This window comes from Mauremys reevesii, linkage group 2 (assembly GCF_016161935.1).
Source record: "Mauremys reevesii isolate NIE-2019 linkage group 2, ASM1616193v1, whole genome shotgun sequence".
In the NCBI taxonomy this organism is placed as follows: Eukaryota; Metazoa; Chordata; order Testudines; family Geoemydidae; genus Mauremys; species Mauremys reevesii.
In genome coordinates this window covers 208,958,156-208,977,636 of record NC_052624.1, presented here as the reverse complement: position 1 = coordinate 208,977,636, position 19,481 = coordinate 208,958,156, and the positions used below count along the sequence as shown (strand labels likewise).

The window sequence follows — 19,481 nt, the reverse complement described above, 5'->3', positions numbered from 1 at the left end:
TGTCTGTAGATAGGATACTGGGCTGGATGGACCTTTGGTCTGAGCCAGTAGGACTGTTTTTATGTTATGTTCTTATGAATGACAATGAAGGCTAACATTCTTATAAAGAGGCTATGAGAAGACTTAATCTGGTTCCTGTTTAGTACTTTGTGGCTACAGAATGATGGACTGGACTATAATTACCTAATGTAGCAAACAATTTTTATTAGTTGGAGGAAGAATCTGGCCATGGTGTAAAGGAGAACTAGTTGATATTTTGTAGGCTAACTCTATGATGAAGGTTCCTTATTCTAGGGCTTTTATTTTTGTTCTGTTCTCCTCTCTACCATATTTTTCTTTTCAAAGGTTCATCTTTCCTGACAAACACGTCAGTCTAGTTGACTGTTATTGGCAAGTTCTTTATGCCTGTTGTGACCTACTTGGCTCTTTTGTGACTAAGAATCCATAAAGAGCTTGAACAACAGTTTAAAAAAGATGCTAACCACAAAGTTACCTGCTAACATGCTGGTCAGAAGTTTCCTTTCTCTTTTTTAATGTAACATGTATGGAAGTTGAACTTTGATAATGTGCACACTTTGGAGTTCTCATACAGGAGAGTCTATTTCTCCAGAAAAGATTTAAAAGCCGAGTACTATACTAACAGCAGTTATTTTTATATAATATACTATGGTACATTTACTAAAAATAAGCTCTTTTGAGATAGTCTTCAGGTGTTTTTACGTATTAATTTTCAAAATTCTGCAACTTGCAACATGCCTGTCAAACAGTAGTGCAAATTAACAAAATTTTGCTCTGTATATGTCTGCCTCCATTAGTAAGGGGAGGTTCTGGTACCTCTGCTGATGGAAATAGTCAATGCATTTCTACAGAAAGATTTAGTTCTCCAGTTTACATACCTTAAAGGCAGAAGTGAAGACCTACTTAAAGCAAAACAAAACAAATCTTGTTAACATCCTAGAAGGCTACTGTCTGGTCTCTAAATGTCCCTTTTTGGGAACAGCTGTTGGGAAGGTCATTTTATATCTTTTAAAAATCTCATGATTTTTAATCCACTTTCATGATTTTTTGAGGCCTGCTCATGATTTTTGAATACTTGGTGATGCTGTAAATATGAACTGTCCCCTCTACCCTTTTTCCCCACTGGAAGGGAGAAGGAACTCTTTTTCTCTACTGCACCTTCAACTCAAAGATTTCTCACCTTTGGGAGGAGCGTAATAAGGAAGTAGTTCTGCTACTTGACTCCTCCCCTACTTTCACCCTGGTGGGTCATTTTCTGCTGTGAATAGCTCCGGTGCCTGCCTCTGCAGCACCCTGTAGCTTCCCAAAGCAGTTACAGAATGAAGCTGACATGATTCTTGTCCGTTTTACTCCTGCCCAGAAGGTTTTTGAATAGTCAGTCTGGCGAGAGTGGTGTGTGCCTAGGGAAGCTGTGAGCCATAATAAAGATGCCAGCATGGTCTGTTTGCAGACTCAGTAAGACAGCACTGTGTTGGTTCACGTTTGCAAGGGTATCTTTACAACTGTAATATTAGCTTTTTTTTTTTAATCTTAAATTTAGTGGAAATTAATAGTTTAGCACCCACTCCCACTTTGCCAGAAAGAGCTTCCCACTTACAATATCAGGGTTGGAAGGGACCTCAAGAGGTTGTCTAGTCCAACCCCCTGCTCAAAGCAGGACTAATCCACAGACAGCTTTTTTACCCCATATCCCTAAATTGCCCCCTCAAGGATTGACCTCACAACCTTGCATTTAGCAGGCTAATGCTCAAACCACTAAGCTATCCCAATGTAGAGTAGGTGAGTAGAGTCTTGATGCCTTGTCTTAGTCCCTAATTCAGTTAGGTAACAGACTACAGTACTGTGGATTGAAAGCAGATATCCCAGAGGAAATTTGACTTGTTTCTTAATCCATGAGATCTCTTTGGTCACTCTGCTGCACAGAAGCTTCATGCTTTTGGACAAAGTGTGGTGCTATGGTCTGGTTTGAGGTTTTGCACCTTGCAGTGGTTCTGTACTAGGCAATGTTCTCTTGCCCTGTTGCACCAGCATTACTGGCTTTCAGAACTGAAACTAGGGAGATGACGCATGAGTCATTTCAGCTACCCACCTAACATCTTGTGTTTTTTTGTTTTTGTTTGTTTGTTTACCTTTTCCTGGCAGTAGAAGAAAATGAAACGGAGGACCAGCAGGCAGGTGTGGGACAGATAGCCGCACAGACTGGTAATGCTGAATTCCTTCATTAGTGCTTGTTTGCTGTTTTACAACAGTGTGAGATTTATTTTTTTCAAAGTCTGCTCTCATCTTATTGAATTTCAACTTCGAATGCACTTCTAAAGCCCAGGAAAAAAAAAATCTCACTTTTCAATGTCAGAAAATCAGGAATATTGCTGTTTGTAGCGTATCCAGCTGAAAGGGAAGCATTAACCTTTAAAGTCTAAGATGGTTTTTCTGCAAACAAACTACCACGTGCACCCACAAAACCCAACCCCAAGCATCCATCTTCATGAAACTATTATGTGTCTTGGGCTAGTTATTTTATAAATGATTATGGTATCCATTCCTTGTAATGATAGGGCATTTTTCCTGTTATAGTCTAATATGATTTCTAGAATTCAAGAAATGATTATTTTGTTTTTTGTTTTGATTAGGGTCCTGGTCCTGCAAACAGTTATATAAATACTTATTCATGTGGGTAGCCCCATTGACTTAACTGAAGTTACTCTTATAAGGCCTCCTTTCTTAAGGGTTCTCCAGGTTGATTCCTAGAATCCGTGGATTTAAAAAAAAAAAGGAATTTATAGGCAATAGTTTTAATTATTCCTTTTTAGATTGTAAAGAATACATTTAAAGCTGTTAAGTGAAATACTTTTTGTCATCCAGAGTACTGTATACATCTTGTTGTTAATGTTTGTTGCAATGCAGGTGAAACACTTTATTTAAAAATAAAGAAATTAAATGAGAGAAAGGAAAGGCTCTCTAAATCACAGAAATGAATTTATGCCTAAATTATTTGATTTTTTTTGTTTTTACTTGAGAACTAATAAATACGGTATATATTTTCAAGTAGAAAAACAGTAGGCTGTAAAGCTGAAGAATAATATGTCAGGAAATGATCCAGTTTTCTACTGTTTTTATTTTTATTTTTGTATTAACTCTGAGTTGTTAAATAATCTTGTTAGTGCATTCATTTTCATATTACTAATTTATCTTGTCTTCTGGTATCTTCATTGTATAATAAGACATTTATTTATTTATTTGGCTATCACAAGAACTTAATGCTAAAAATTCAAAAATAACTCCAGATATTTCTGATCCAGGCAGTGCAGAAGGTCCATACTTTATCCACGCTGCCAGAAGTTTTTATAGTAATACTTTGTATCTAAGCTCTGGCTCTAACCATTAAATGTGCTTTTTATAGAGTACCAAGTTATAAATGTAGTGCAGCTACGGCATATTAATCTTACTGCAGAGATTTAATGAGGCAGTTGTTTTGCGATGGACACTATTGGGAGCAGAAAGCGACATAGTTTTACTTTACCACTGAGCTGCAGAAATATTCCTTGCCTGGTAATAATTATAACCACATGATCTTAGTTTTCCTTTCTTTTGCCAGCACTTTTCCATGCAGAAGTGGCTTGGAAGCCAGTGAAATGGATTGGAAACTGGGCAGTTTTCATGGTAGTTTGACATTTTAGCTCTGATCAGCTATGGATCCTTGTTGCATAGAGAGAAATATGTAAGATGAGTTTCAAGAATACAGATAGTCTTGCCAGTCCATTGAGAGGCCTTTTAGATATTCATTACTTTTACTCAACTTTTATATGGGTTATAAAAAGTAAATGTGGTGAAACCTCATTTTTACATGGACAGAATGGAATTTCTGCTGGTTGGCCTTAAGCTGATCCCATACTTGAAATTAATTGAAGTCCATGGGTTTATTGCAGCCAACTCTTTTAAGCCAATGCAGTTTTTCATTTTCCCCAAAGTTGCAGTTTTATTAGACCAAGTTATAGCAATAACATCCCTTATGAGGAGGAGGAAGAGGAGCAGGACAGAACCACCTGCCAGAGAACATAGTAATGGGAAAATCATACTACTTTTAATTTCCACTTATAAATAATGTTAACATAATCAGTAACAGAAGACAGGCCTTGATTTTTTTTTTATTGTGTTCATAAGTTGAATGTATTTCTCTATCAAATCTAATCCTCCTTTCTATACTAGATAATTAGAAATGTAGTCTGTAGGTCATGTTCAGTTGCAGACATCGTAAGGTGGGGGTGGGGGGAGGCTAGAGCCGTGTTTGTTACAGATGGTAGTGGGGCATGGCTGTGGGGTTTACAGAATTGATAGTGGTAGTGTTTGCAAGTGTTCGGGATGGAGATGTATGAATAGATGATTGTAGTATTTGTGGCTTCATTTGTTGCAGATGTTAGGCTGAAGAGGGGCAGTAATGGTACTTAGATGTACTTGATGCAGTCTGTTTGAAAGCACTAGCCTTAATTAGGAGGAGGTAAAGATACAACTGCATTTGATGAATATTGCATTTATGAACCAGGTTTTATCTAGGCTCACAAGGAGCTTTTCAGATGATGGAACTAAGCATGTGTGCAATCACTAACATACAGCCACCTCTGGGGTGGAAGACAGCTGCTGTTATGATTTAGAAAACCATCCCACAGACTCCAAGTTATATGACCTATTTAAATATATATATATATATATATTTATTTTTGTGGTGGTGTCTCTCCAAGAGAGTGAATAGGGAGGAAATGCATTCACCAACAGAGAGGCTGAGACTGCCAGAACTCATTTCAAAGGAGCATCATAGGCTAAAATTGAACCTAGGTCCCAAAGGGTCCCCCTGAAGTGTTGACCTAAAAACAAATGTGCCAGTTGGCTAGAGCATGTATTCTAAAGTTGCCGCAAAAGGGAATAAGCTTGACTGACTCCTGTTCCTGTAGAGTTATATCTGTGAATGCAGAAGTGGAAGCAAAAACATTTGTATTACTGTTAAAATTATTCTAATTTTAATAACTACTATCTAAGTAGTAAGCTTTGACTTGAGAAATTCTTCACGTTTTTTTGTGCTAAGGTGTGTGTGTGTTGTGGCATTGGATTCTTGTAAAGTGCCAGTATTCATAACCAATAGGTCTTGAATTCCTCCCCCCCTCCTTTTTTTTAAAGCATGGTAGTTAAAGCAGAGTCAGACTCTGACCTTATTTTAAAACAAACAGGTCTGTAAACTTTATGTGCAGCATTTAAATACTCATGTTAAAATTCAGACCCAGTGCCCACATTTCCCTGAGTGCTGTCAGTTTTATGAGATGAAACTGGGAGCCTGAGCTGAAAAACTAACAGTATGCAATATGCACGTACTACCTTCCAACAAGTGTTTAATGATGTTGGGGTCAGTTTGCAATAGTTAAGACAATTATTTCTTTTCCTGAACTGCTTGTAACCTAGTGGTATTTTAACTACTCTGTTAAGCTTACTGAAGAACTTGGAAAATGTTACTGGTACACAGGTTGTTTAGATCCAGCATTTAAAAATGGCAGAAGAGCTTTCCTAGGTTCAGATGGTGTCACTTTTGGCAGTGTTAGTTTGCATACTACTACTTAATTTGGAAGTAGCTGCCTGAGTTAATGTTCTTATTCTAGCATCAAGAAATTTAAATTTGTAAGAATCTTGCCATGTATGTAGGTGTGCTTTAACAGAGCAAACATACCCATTCACCACACTTATTTCTTTCACTCATTTGTTGATGCTCTGCAATATAACTCCCTTTAAAAACAAACCTTGCCCTTTATCCTGTCAGAGAGATTCTTCTGGCTTAGCTCATGAGCCACATAGTGTGAGGAAGCTCACTTAATGACAGGTCTGTTTCATTTCTGGTTTATGCATAAGTATCCTCTATCATTGATAAATGATTTGAAGGGCAGCAGTGTTTATTGCAGGTTTCAGGGAGCTGGTAAGAGCCTTGACACTTGGGGTAGATGTAGGGAATGGTTGGTATTAGTGGCAACTGCACCATCGCAGACATCTCCCTGTGGTGGAGTGGTGATGATGGCTTTTGTAGCAGACAGAAAAGGATTAGATGCTAACTGAGGGCTTGGCTACACTGGAGAGTTGCAGCGCCGGTGGTGGCTTTACAGCGCTGCAACTCACTCACCGTCCACACTTGCAAGGCACATTCAGCGCTGTATCTCCCTGGCTACAGCGCTGGCTGTACTCCACGTCTGCCTGGGGAATAATGACTGCAGCGCTGGTGCTGCAGCGCTGGAGTGCCAGTGTAAACAGTGATTAATCTTACTACGCTGTAACCGACCTCCAGAATTTTCCCATAATGCTTTTAACTAAAGAACTCTCTTTGTTTTGTTATGATGCCTCTCTTTGTTTTGTTGTGAACTCGGGGCTCCCGGAGCTGCTTATCTAAAAAACAAACACAGCTACTGTTTGCCGTGAATGAGGCAGGCAGGGGGATGAATGTCTACAGCTAGTGTTTGCTTGAGGAGAGAAACAGCACGGCGGGGGCGGGGGGAGAGGAGGGGAAGGGAGTCCGTCGGAGCAGCTGCTTATCTGGTCTGCAGGCTATTTGCATTTAAGAGTGAATGAGGGGTCGGGGAAGTGGTCAGAATTTGCAAGGCAGGGAGCTGACAGTGTCGGCTCCAAAAATCCACTCTCTCTCTCTCTCTCCCCCACGCTCCCTGTCACACTCCACTCCACCCCCCTCTTTTGAAAAGCACGTTGAAGCCACTTGAACACTGGGATAGCTGCCCATAATGCACCACTCCCAACACCGCTGCAAATGTGGCCACACTGCAGCGCTGGTAGCTGTCAGTGTGGCCACACTCCAGCACTTTCCCTACACAGCTGTATGAAGACAGCTGTAACTCCCAGCGCTGCACATCTGCAAGTGTAGCCAAGCCCTGAACTTCTTTCTCTGTTTTTATTAAGAATTCATTTTTTCAGGTGATCTAGCTGCATAAGGTGAAGCGCTCTCAAATGTCTGAAAAGCAAATGAGGCTGCCAAAATGGAAAAAATTGGTGAAATGTGTGGGCTCCTTTGTACACTGCCATTTTTATTTTTATTACATTTGTTGTATTGTGGTTCCTGAGAAGAACAAAGAAAACTGCCGGTTTGCTTTATTGGATAAATGTTTTGTTTTATTTCTGTCTTTGGGGGAAATGCATAGTAAAATGGGCAAAAAGTAGAAATAGTTAAGGCACCACCGTGTACTCTTCCTCAAAAGAAGAAAAGTCACTTCCAAATTACTCTTCATATAACCTCATTCCAGCATTAGTCATTTACAGAGCTGAAGTAGTTCAATGAATTGTATGGTTCCTACTGTGCTCAAGGGATTTGGCTGAGATCACCTGAATCATTTAACTTAGAACCTGATAGTGGGATCATGCCTGCTATTTTGGGGTTAGAACTAGCTTCTCCCATTGATCGTCAAAACACTTGTTATCATCCCAAACAGACAAAGGTGTCCTTGTGGACTAGTTATAATTTATAACAGTTTCAAGCTTCCCATGATCTGGCAAAACAATGAATCCATCCTACTTATCCTTTTGTTAAATTGTATCCAAGTTAAAGCACATACATAGAACTTTAACCCAAAACATAGTTTTTTCTGTAGTATTGTTTTACATCAAGTAATAGGGAGATAGAATATTAGGACTGGCTTATGAAATACAGAACAATTTCATCCTTATGTTAATCAGTTCCGTTTATTTTAATCTTTTATTTAATTCTGGTAATTTCCTGTGAAACACTACAGTTAACTGTGAAAAGAAACTCTCCTAAACTCATTGATTTTTTTTGTTAAATTTTCATTGAACAATATTTAATTGTAAAGGTAATATGTCCTTTCTTATAGTGATCAAAGCCCCTGGATAAGCTGTGAAAAAATTGATAAAGTTAACACTGAAGTATGGGAGAGTTGTTTGAAAGGGGGAGAGTGCTGTTTGGTGAAGGTAGAGGGGAAATTCCTTTCATTATCAAGAATAGAAAAAAAGTTAAGGAAAGAGGTTTCCTCTGCTTATTTAGAAATAAAATCTAAAGTGTGTTTCTCCTGTGCAGCAGGTTCATGCCAAATTTATTTCTGCTTGTTGGTAACAACAAGAACCAATCTGATTTTTAAAAGGATCTGTTCTTAAAAGCCCTGAGGTCACAGTCTTGATTTTTCTTTCAGATGCTAACTGTAAACTAGAAGACAAGGCAGAAGATGGAGAGGTGATAGATTGTAAGAAAAGGCCAGAAGAAGGGGAGGAGTTAGAGGAAGAAGCTGTGCACAGCTGTGACAGCTGCCTCCAGGTGTTTGAATCACTGAGTGATATCACAGAACACAAGATTAATCAATGTCAACTGACAGGTAAACAATACTTATCACTTTGTGGCTTCTTGCACTGTTCTATTTCTGATTCCAGTTCCTTTCTTCAGATTCACCTCCCTCCCTCAAGTTGTTTTACTCCTACACTTGAATGCTTAAGCCTTAGTTGATGCCCATCATTAATTCTGTGGCAAAGTTATGCTGGGAACTGGTGCACCATAAATTTTATTCAGATTGGATAATTACTGCATTCACATCTGATTTAAACTGTGCTTTAGCTTTTAGAGGGCCTGGCTAGACTCTGTTTTCCAGACTTATACCATACAGTTTTACGTGCTTTTTGACTTAAATTAAAAAAAAAAAAATTATGACAACCGATGATGCTGGTAAACGGGTTTGACTGCAGTTGGATAATGGATGAATTCATACAATGGTGGGCTATAGATCGGGATCTGATACTTCTTTGTTCTTAGCTGTAACAACAAATGAGCATACAGTGATCAATAAATGGAGGTTGAGGGGAATAACAGCAAATTGTTAGATTATAAATAAAAATGCAAACATTAAGTGGCAGAATTGAATGCATATTGGACACTATTAACTTCTTACAAACACAGCGGGGTAAATGGACCTGTAACTAGCTTGAGTCATTTAATTTGTAGGCAAAGAAGCAGTAGTCTAAAGACTTGGGCCCTGTTCATCCAGTGAGATCTTCATAGGTGACACAATTTGCTCATATGAAATCTTATTGAAGTAGTTTTGTTTTTAGGTTTACAGACTATTCTAATGGATGATACACAGGTCAAAATAGACTGAATATCAGGGGAAGGGCATTTTATTTCCATTAAATAGTAAGTACTTTAGTTTGAACTATTAAGAGATGAAATTCAGTTGTTATACGATACAGCTATCATGGAGCAGGCTTTGCATGATTATAATTTTGTATGTGCAGGAATCCAGTCCCATATATTAACTGCTTTATTGAAAGAGTGTGTGTATCTTCATTTGCCTATTAACCCCCTGGTGTCAAAAAAAGCCTCAAGAGCTTACAGTAGTATAGACAGCAAGTGGCACTGCAGCTGATTCAGAATGAAGTGGAGAAAGGAGGCAGACAGAGGAGTGGGGAGTAGGCAGAAGCAGAAAAAATGTCAAGGGAAGAAACTGAAATTGCTGAAGGATTTTAATCCCAAACCTAGGTTGTGGAGAACGAAACTATGATGCAATCTGGAAGTATTTGTAATACGAGGAGAGATGTTTTACCTTTTCTCTCTCTTTCGTTGCCATTTCTTGTTTAAATATTGTTCTGTCTTAAATTTAGGCAATTCAGTCCTTTCCTAATCACTCCTGCAAGTTTTTAGTGTGTGAATTGGCTCTACTTGAGGCAGTGTCTCCTGTCTGTGACTGGTGAGGCACTGTTTCTGGCGGGATGGCTTTTCTCTATTTTGTCTTATTTGGCTGTCTTATTGTTATTCTACCTCCTCTTTTGTTACCTCTTCTGTTCTATCTTCTTTTGCCCTTCCTCACTCTTATTGGTTTCCCCCAGTCCCTCAACAAAAATTTCCTCCTCAGTGCCTCCCTCCCTGCCTCAAATCCCACTTATTCTTACCCTGCTTTTCCCCCTTATTCTGATGCCTGCACTACCCCTTTCCTGCTTCTTTTTCCCTAATTTGCTCTCTACCCTAAGCAGTCCCCTGATTTCTCCCATGCAATAGGTGCTCTGCTCTCACACTGCAAGCAGCATGAACTGAACAGTGTTTCCACACCATAGCTGGAGAAGTGAAAGAGGAAAAAAATCCTCAAGCACTGCTCCTAATCTACATCACCTTTGGCCTTGCTAGAAGGCAGATGGTGCTATGCTAAATGAGGACTAGAGTGAGTTTGCTGCATGAGTCAATTTGGAAGAAAAAAAGTTTGGTTTTGAAGGAAGGTATTTAAGCCCCTTTAAGAAAAAAAAATCACTCTTGCAAGAAAATGGGTGGTTGTTAATGGGTTGTAGCAAGAGGATTCAAAATAACAAACCCTTTTGTCTGCTTTTGCTCTTAGGGTGCCAGGTAGGCAAAGACGCCAACCCTACTTTGCATCAAATTACAAATGATCTGCATGTATATATTTATAAGAGAGTAAAAATGGAGGAAATGACCAGTATAGCAGAACAGGTTCCCATTCCTTGGCTCTTCAGAAAACTCCTAAAAATAAATTAAACAGGTTCTTGCTAATAGGAATTGTGTGCCTGGGCCAAGAATAGTATAGATGTTATAGAACTAGGGCATGAAATGTATTGACTCTTGTGTTTTGTGCTAATTTCTATTATATTTGTTAGAAACAGCTATTAGACAAGTGGCTCTATAATAAAAGCAATAGTAATAATGTACATGAAATATATGGTGTTTGTTTTTAGCATCTGTAGAGTTCTACCCACAATTAAATTAGTGGAAAAACTCTGACCAACGTCAGTGGGCGCAGGGTCAGGATCAAAGCTTCATTACAAAAATATAACCATGTTCGGGTTTTTTGAGCAGCCCCCACCTCTTCTTCTTCTTCTTTCTGCTACCTTCTTCCTAACTAGTAGCATCTATTTCTTTCTCTGCTTGTCTTCTTTTTCAAGAAAGTCTATGAAACTAGTAGGCACTGAAGAGCTGTGGGGACCCTTTTAAAAGCAGTTTGTCCATAATGTTCAAACTTGGGTGTCTCAAGTTAGGCTCCTAAATCAGTATGGATTAGCTTTCAAAAGTGCCTGAGAACCTGCAACTTGCATGGTTTTCAGTGATCTTTGGAGGTGCTCTTGTGGTAGACATGGACCTACTTTTTAATAGTTTATAAATACTGTATGTTGATTCTGTGGTTCAGATGTTTGATGTGGGACTATACTGGATTAAATCAACAGGGTTGTTGAGGAAACAGACAGGAAGGCAAAACAATGCCCCTTGTATGAGAGACACCTCTTAGTGAGCCTTTGTTGGGAGAGCCATTGTCCCGAGCCATTGTCCCGAGACTGGCCTCCTGTTGAGCCTACGAAACTGGTAGCACTCCTGAAAATCAGGTCATTCTGATTTCAGCTCTCATATCTATATTTAGGTTTGTAACTTGAGGCACCCAAGTCTGAAAATTTTGGCTTTCTTCTACTGAGACTGCTACACCAATCCGGATGGACACAATAAACTCGCTTTGTCAAATCTCCGTTCTGTTCTCTTCTCCAAAGATAGAAGTAGGACTGAGGCTGGTGATTCTTGGAGGAGTATCAGTTTACTTTGCAGGCTCAATCTTGAGTATCTTGAATTGCTGGTTTGTCACTAAGTTATGTAAGGAAAGGAAGAGAGGCTATCCACAATTGGTTCTTCCCATCCAACAGATTGTTGGTGGGGTTGAATCCTACGCTTGCTTTCTGGAGGAGGGGATAGTTACTCTTTTATCCTAATGTGTATGCTGTGATCTTTTCAATTTGGGCCTGATCCCAACGTCCACTGAAGTCAGTGGAAAGATTCCAGTTGACTTCAGTGGGTGATGGATCAGGCCCTTTACGAGATGTGCAGTAGTAGTTTTTTTCCTATCATCATTTTTTTTTGTACTGACATTTTATATGAAAAAAGCTGATGTTTTATTCATGTTAATTGTTCACACCTAAAACATTCTTGGGATATAGATAATGGATTAAGGAAAAAAAGACAGAATTTTTCACACTATGTATTCACCAGTATGTAGGACACTGAACTATGTTAACTTAGTCTCCTGAAAAGATGAGCTGTAAAGGTATAGTATTAATAGAGAAGTTCTCCTTCTGAACTTAATGCTCTTTACTTTGTCCTTCTCACAAGGTTGTGTTTTTAACAACTCATGGATCACTTACAAGCTGTCATTCTCTGAGTAAAGCTGTGATATCAAACAAAGGATCCTGGTAGCATTGCTGTTGATTATGAGGTGATTCTTTAGATGTGTTCATGTGGAGCCCCCTGTAGGGTGCAAATGTGCCTCTTGTACGTGAGATAGGATTCTTTGAATAATAGTGTCCAAGACCACACATGCATCCTTTGCCTCCTCATGTTTCCATGCAAGGGCCAAAATGGATGGGGCAACCACAGCCTTCCCTCATTTTCCTCTTAGTGCTTAGAGATGGAACCCAGCCAGCTCTCTTCAGAAACCCTACATTGGTTCCTCTAAATCTCTTCCAACCTAGTTAGTGAAGATCTTTTACCACCAAACTGATCAGCTCCCCAATATACTGCCCTGTACAGCGGGAAAAGGCACTTTGGGCCAATTGCCACAACTTACATCAGAATCCAGTTTCTCAGGGTTCAAACCATGCCTGTCTTGTGATGGAACAATTTTTGTCAAGGGTGGATACAGCCTAGAGAACCACATCCCAAATAAGTTTTCTGTGTGGTAAGTCCTTCTCCACCAGGACCCACAGGAGAACACTCAGTTCAGCTCTTCTTGGGCAATCCAAGTGGATGACTTTGGACTCAAAGGTAAGGAATAGGAGTACAGTAAGGCTGGATAAACTAGTGCAGGGGTTGGCAACCTTTCAGAAGTGGCGTGCCGAGTCTTCATTTATTCACTTTAAATTAAGGTTTTGTGTGCCGGTAATACATTTTAATGTTTTTTAGGTTTCTCTCTATAAGTCTATATATAATATAACTAAACTACTGTTGTAGGTAAAGTAAACAAAGTTTTCAAAATGTTTAAGAAGTTTCATTTAAAATTAAATTAAAATGCTGATCTTAAGCCGCCGGCCTGCTCAGCCCACTCCCGGCCTGGGGTTCCGTTCACCTAGGCCGGCAGTGGGCTGAGTGGGGCCAAGTGGCCGGGACCCCAGACCGGCGGTGGGCTGAGCAGGGCCGGCACCCCAGACTAGCAGCGGGCCGAGCTGCTCATCCCACTGCCGGTCTGGGGTTCTGTCTGCTGGCTCCTGCCAGCCAGGGTCCCAGCTACCAGCCCTGCTGAGCCCGCTGCCAGTCTGGGGTTCTGGCTGCCGGCCCCTTGCCAGTTGGGGTCCCAGCCGCCGGCCCTGCTCAGCCCGCTGCCAGCCTGGGATCCCGGCCCTGACCACATAGAGTGGGTACCTACCTTCTTCCTGGTTCTGGCCCATTCGCTTCCTCTCTCTCTCTCTCTCTCTCTCTCTCTCTCTCTCTGTGCACTGAGCTGAGGGTGGGGGTGCACTGAGCACAGGGCCGGGGGTGAAGGAGCAGGCTGGGGGTTGGGGTGCAGGGTCTGGCCAGGAGCTAGAATGAGGGAGGGGGCTCAAGGTTGGGGCAGGAGGTTTGGGTGTGGAGTGCTTACCTGGGCTGCTCCCATTTGGTGCAAGGGGTGCAGGTGGAAATGTGTGTGGGGGTGCAGGAGCTCCCATTTGGTGCAAGGAGTGGGGGGTGGGGATGTGGGGGGTGCAAGAATCAGGGCATGGGGTGTTCGGGGGGCTGGGTATGTGTGGGGAGTGCAGGAGTCAGGGCAGGGGTATGAGGGGGGGTGCAGGGGTCAGGGCTGGGGGCTGGAGGGATACGCCCCGCTCCTACCCCCCTTCCCCCAAGGCCCCACTCCTGCCTCCCTTCTCCGCCTCCTTACTGGTCTGAGCAGCGAGGGCGCTGGGGCTGCTCTTCTCCCCTCCCTCGCAAGGGCCATCGGGGGCAGGGAGGGAGAGGATGCGGAGCTCAACGTGGCATGCTGGGGGAAGAAGCGGGGGAGGGGGAAGCTTGGCTGCTGGTGGAGCCTGCCGTACAACAGCAGCCAGCAGGACCAAGCTAGCTTCTGCACCCTGCCCCTGCCAGAGAGAGTGGGAGTGGGGGGTGGGCAGAGAAGAGCGGGCTGGGTCGGGCAGCATTTTTAATGGAACGCTGCTGCGTGCCGGGGTCCGGCTCAGCCCGCTGCTAGGGTTCGGCAGCGGGCTGAGCGGGAGCCCGACAGGCAGCAGCGTGCCATTAAAAATCGGCTCGCGTGCCATCTTCGGCATGCGTGCCATAGGTTGCCGACCCTTGAACTAGTGTTAGCTGGCACTCCCTTGGGCACTCTTCACTCTGGGATTGGGCACTGGAAAGAAGTGAAGGAGGATGCATATAGAGTAGGCACCAATGATGTAGGCCCCAACCACCTTGACATCAATAAAGCCCCCTGTGTGCAAGACCTTGATTCCTGTAGTCCCGGTACTGAGTACCTCAGCACTGAAAGTCACAGAATGGGAAACCCAACACCAGTCCAAGGACTTCATATATGTTATAGAGAGATGCATATCACTGCTGCACATGTTCCTAGTATTGAAGAGATGCCTGGCACCCGTTGGGCTATTTTGTCATTTGGGCGAGAGAGAGAGACCACAAGCATGAGAATCTGGTGGTTAGAGCTCTTAACCAGGATGTGGGAGATCCAACATCTAGTCCCCCTACTCCAGTGACTCTTAAATTATTTATCCACTGTGGAACGGCTTCCACAGAAAAGACTGAGGGAGGCTCACATCAGAATATCCTATAGCCCAGTGGTTAGAGCACTTACCTGAGAGGTAGCAGATCCCTGTTTAAGATGCTTCTTCATCTTTGGTGGAGCAGGGTCTGCCACATCCCAGGTGAATACCCTAACCACGAGCTTAAAAATTATGAGAGAGCTCTGCCTCCCTCCCCTGCAGTTTCTTGCTAAAACAGCATAGGAGCCTAACACCAGGAGTGGTTTTGCAGCTGAGAATTGCTAGCAGAGAGAGGTGCCTCCCTGCAGCCTTGACTTAGGTACTTATCTCTGAGAGGGGCAGGGTTTAGCACACACCCCTCTAGTTGGCATTGCCCATTGGTTGGCTTAGGCAGCTCCCTGCCTAGAATGCTGGCTTCATGAATCGGAGTCTAAGGCTGTGTCTACACTGCCACTTTCAGTGCTAAAACTTGTTGTTAAGGGGTGTGAAAAAACACACCCCTGAGTGACAAAAGTTTTAGCGTTGAAAAGCGCCAGTATAGACAGCGCTTTATCTCCCGGTGATAAAGCTACCACCGCTTGTTCGGGGTGGGTTGTGGTTTTTTTTTTGTCACCGGGAGAGCTCTCCCTTAGCGATATGGGCAGTGTAGTCACGCTTTGTCACAACGCTGCTGCAGCCACACGGTAATGTGGGCAGTGTAGACGTACCCTTAGGGATCTTTCTTTCCCCATTCATTGTACAGCAGTCTAGGTTCCTAAGGGTATGTCTACACTGTCCACATTACAATGCGGCCGCAGCAGTGTAGACAAGCTTTATCACCAGGGGAGAGATTTCCTGGTGATAATTAAAAAATAACCCACCCTGAACAAGCGGTGGTAACTTTATTGCCGGGAGTGCAGCGCTAAAATTTTTTTCACTCAGGGAGTGTTTTTTCACACCCCTGAACGACTAAAGTTTTAGCACTGACAGTGGCCGTGTAGACACAGCCTAACTCAGGCTTTGTGTATCACAGTGATTTTCTAGGCATCTAAATGTTAGGTGCTGTGACACTCAGCACACTTGAAATATGCCCTCTTCCTATTCGCTCAGCTAGGTCTCCTAGTGAACTACAGAATATCATCTTGTATCCTATTACTGATGATAGAGCTCATAGGAGCTCTGTTCTGTGAGAGTGTACCTCCCTGAAGACAGGTTCCTGATGCACAGGATAGAATCAAACCTGATTACGATGGTATGGATGAATGTGGAGCAGCTAGGTCATATGTTGGTTTGCGGATATGTGATGCCACTTGCTAGACTTCACTTGCAGCCACTCCAGCTCTGGCTTAGGTTAGTGTGTGTGTGCTAATAAAATTTGTTGATGACAAAGTTGGGAGGTATTGCCAATATGGTGAAGGATTGGAATATCATATAAGATGATCTGGACTACCTTGTAAAATGTAGTAATAGAAATGGGATGAAATTTAATAGTGCAAAGTCATGCATTTAGGGACTAACAGCAAGAATTTTTGCTATAAGCTGGGGACATATCAGTTGGAAGTGATGGCGGAGAAGAAAGACCTAAGTGTATTGGTTGATCATAGGATGCCTATGAGCCACCAATATGATGTGGCTGTGAAAAAGACTAATGCAGTCCTAGGATGCATCAGGCGAGGTATTTCCAGTAGAGACAGGGAAGTGTTAGTAGCATTATACAAGGTATTTGAGTGACATCATCTGGAATACTGTGTTCAATTCTGGTCTCCCACATTTAAGAAAGATTAATTCAAACTGGAACAGGTGCAGAGAAGGGCTACTAGGATGATCTGAGGAATGGAAAACCACGATTTGAGGACTTCAGTAACTCAGACATAGGTTAGGGGTTTGTTACAGGAGTGGGTGGGTGAGATTCTGTGTCCTGCATTGTGCAGGAGGTCAGACTAGATGACCATAATGGTCCCTTCTGACCTTAAGTCTATGAATCTATGAAAACTTACCATATGAGAGGTTTCAGAGTAGCAGCCGTGTTAGTCTGTATCCGCAAAAAAAAAAAACAGGAGTACTTGTGGCACCTTAAAGACTAACAAATTTATTTAAGCATGAGCTTTCGTGAGCTACAGCTCACTTCTTCGGATGCATAGAATGGAACACACAGACAGGGGATATTTATACATACAGAGAACATGAAAAGGTGGAAGTATGCATACCAACAGGCAGAGTCTAATCAATTGAGATGAGCTATCATTAGCAGGAGGAAAATAACTTTTTGAAGTGATAATTAAGATGGCCCATAGAAGGTGTGAGGAGAACTTAACATAGGGAAATAGATTCAATTGGTGTAATGACCCAACCATTCCCAGTCTTTGTTTAGGCCACAGTTAATAGTATCTAGTTTGCATATTAATTCAAGTTCAGCAGTTTCTCTTTGGAGTCTGTTTTTGAAGTTTTTTTGTTGCAAAATTGCCACCTTCAAGTCTGTCACTGAGTGGTTAGAGAGGTTGAAGTGTTCTCCCACTGGTTTTTGAATGTTATGATTCCTGATGTCAGATTTGTGTCCATTTATTCTTTTGCGTAGAGACTGTCCGGTTTGGCCAATGTACATGGCAAAGGGGCATTGCTGGCACATGATGGCATATATCACGTTGGTAGATGTGCAGGTGTACGAGCCCCTGATGGCGTGTCTGATGTGATTAGGTCCTATGATGGTGTCACTTGAATGGATATGTGGACAGAGCTGGCATCGGGCTTTGTTGCAAGGATAGGTTCCTGGGTTAGTGTTTATGTTGTATGGTGTGCGGTTGCTGGTGAGTATTTGCTTCAGGTTGGGAGGCTGTCTGTAAGCGAGGACTGGCCTGTCTCCCAAGATCTGTGAGAGTGAGGGATCATCTCTAAGGATAGGTTGTAGATCCTTGATGATGCGCTGGAGAGGTTTTAGTTGGGGGCTGTAGGTGATGAACACCACTAGCCAATTGATTAGACTCTGCCTGTTGGTATGCATACTTCCACCTTTTCATGTTCTCTGTATGTATAAATATCATATAAATATCATGCTTAAATAAATTTGTTAGTCTTTAAGGTGCCACAAGTACTCCTGTTTTTTTACCTTATGAGAGGAGACTCAAAGAGCTTGGCTTGTTTAGCTTAACCAAACAAAGGCTGAGAGGAAATATGATTGCTCTCTATAAAAACATCAGAGGGATAAATACCAGGGAGGAAGAGGAGTTATTCAAATTAAGCTCCCATGTGGATACAAGAATAAATGTGTATATACTGGCCATCAACAAGTTCAGGCTTGAAATTAGATGAAGGTTTGTATCAGAGGAGTGAAGTTCTGCATCAGCCTTCCAAGGGGAGCAGTGGGGGCAAAAAACCTAACTGCCTTCAAGACTGAGCTTGATAAAATTATGGAGAGTGCCTACATACCACTGTAGGCCATCTGCGACTAATAAGAGCAAATATCTCCAGTCGCTGGATGGGACACTAGATGGGGAAGACTGAGTTACTACAGAGCCCTCAAAGTACTACAGGTGTGTGGCTGGTGGGTCTAGGATTGGGAAGGAATTTTCCCCTGGGTCAGATTGGCAGACACCCTGGGTTTTTTTGCCTTCCTCTGTAGCATGGGGCATTTGCAGATTTAAACTTGTGAATGGTGGATTCTCTGTAACTTGAAGTCTTTAAATCATAATTGAGGACTTCAGTAACTCAGCCAGAAGTTACGGATCTATTACAGGAGTGGGTGGGTGAGGTTCTGTGGCCTGTAATATGTAGGAGGTCAGATTAGAGGATCATGAAAGTCCCTTCTGGCGATAAAGTCTAAGAAGGTGATGATTTCACTTCATGTTGTTACAAAACTGAGTTGGTGGAAAGAATCTGGAAACATGCATGGAGGGGATACCATTCTCTACCCCTTCCCCACCAAAGACCTTAATCATAGACACATCATGTAGGGAAGCCCTTTTGGACCACCTACAAATGCAAGAGACTTGTTCCCCAGAGGATATGGGGCTCCACATCAATGTCCTGGAGTTCAGACACATCAGGCTAGCCTGCGTGGTCTTCCTCCTGTTCTTAAAAACTCCACAATGTAGATCTTGGTAGATAACGTCTCTGTGATGCACTAGATAAACAGGCAAGGAGGCACATGCTCATCTTCCCTCTGCGTGGAAACCATCAAGCTCCGGATGTGATGTCATTGAGGTGGAATAATCACAACAGCTCCTCACTTCCTGGGTGTCAGCAGCAACCTGGTGGACTTGCTGAGCAGACAGTTGGTCACCACTTGAGTGGTTGCTGTAGAAGTCCATCATAGAGACAGTATTACTCCATTGCTAGGCCCTGCTTGCCACTAATGTTAATGTCAAGTTGTAGAACCCTTATTCTAGAATGAGTATGAGTCTGGGTCATAACCAAATGCCCTCCTTCTGCAGTGGTCCTAAGGCCTTCATGTATGTCCTTTCATAGAACCTCCTGGTCCCATCAAAGGTGGCAAAGCCACTATCACTCTCATAGCTCCATACTAGCTGAGGCAGGTTTGGCTGGCAGACCTACTACAAATATCCATCCAGTCTCCAGTCCAGCTCTCAGACTGCCCAGACATTATCTCACAACAGTGTGGCCAAATATGGAATCCAGACATGAAGTTGGTGCATGTGATGGCATGGCTGTTGGCTGGTTGAGTACTGTGGACAGAGACTGTTCCCTACAGATCCAGGAAATCCTGATACAGAGCAGGAAAATATCTTCAGAAGAATGTGTTTGCCTCAATGGAAAAGGTTCTCAATATG

The 19,481-nt window shown here is 42.4% G+C and overlaps 1 protein-coding gene across 8 annotated transcripts in view; it reads left to right on the top strand.

The window, feature by feature from the left end:
- ZNF521 (zinc finger protein 521) overlaps nucleotides 1-19,481 on the top strand; it is a 272,635-nt gene that overhangs the window by 16,032 nt on the left and 237,122 nt on the right. For 4 of the 8 annotated variants that reach the window (XR_005594185.1, XM_039525124.1, XM_039525120.1 and 1 more), the window contains 2 exons: nucleotides 2,161-2,220; nucleotides 8,199-8,378. Coding sequence is in view for 4 of the 8 variants with exons in the window: in XM_039525120.1 (XP_039381054.1) it covers nucleotides 2,161-2,220; nucleotides 8,199-8,378 (240 nt within the window). In the remaining 4 variants the exon portion in view is untranslated. The remainder of the gene's footprint in view (nucleotides 1-2,160; nucleotides 2,221-8,198; nucleotides 8,379-19,481) is intronic. The other 4 variants (XM_039525126.1, XM_039525125.1, XM_039525122.1 and 1 more) reach the window with 2 other exon arrangements.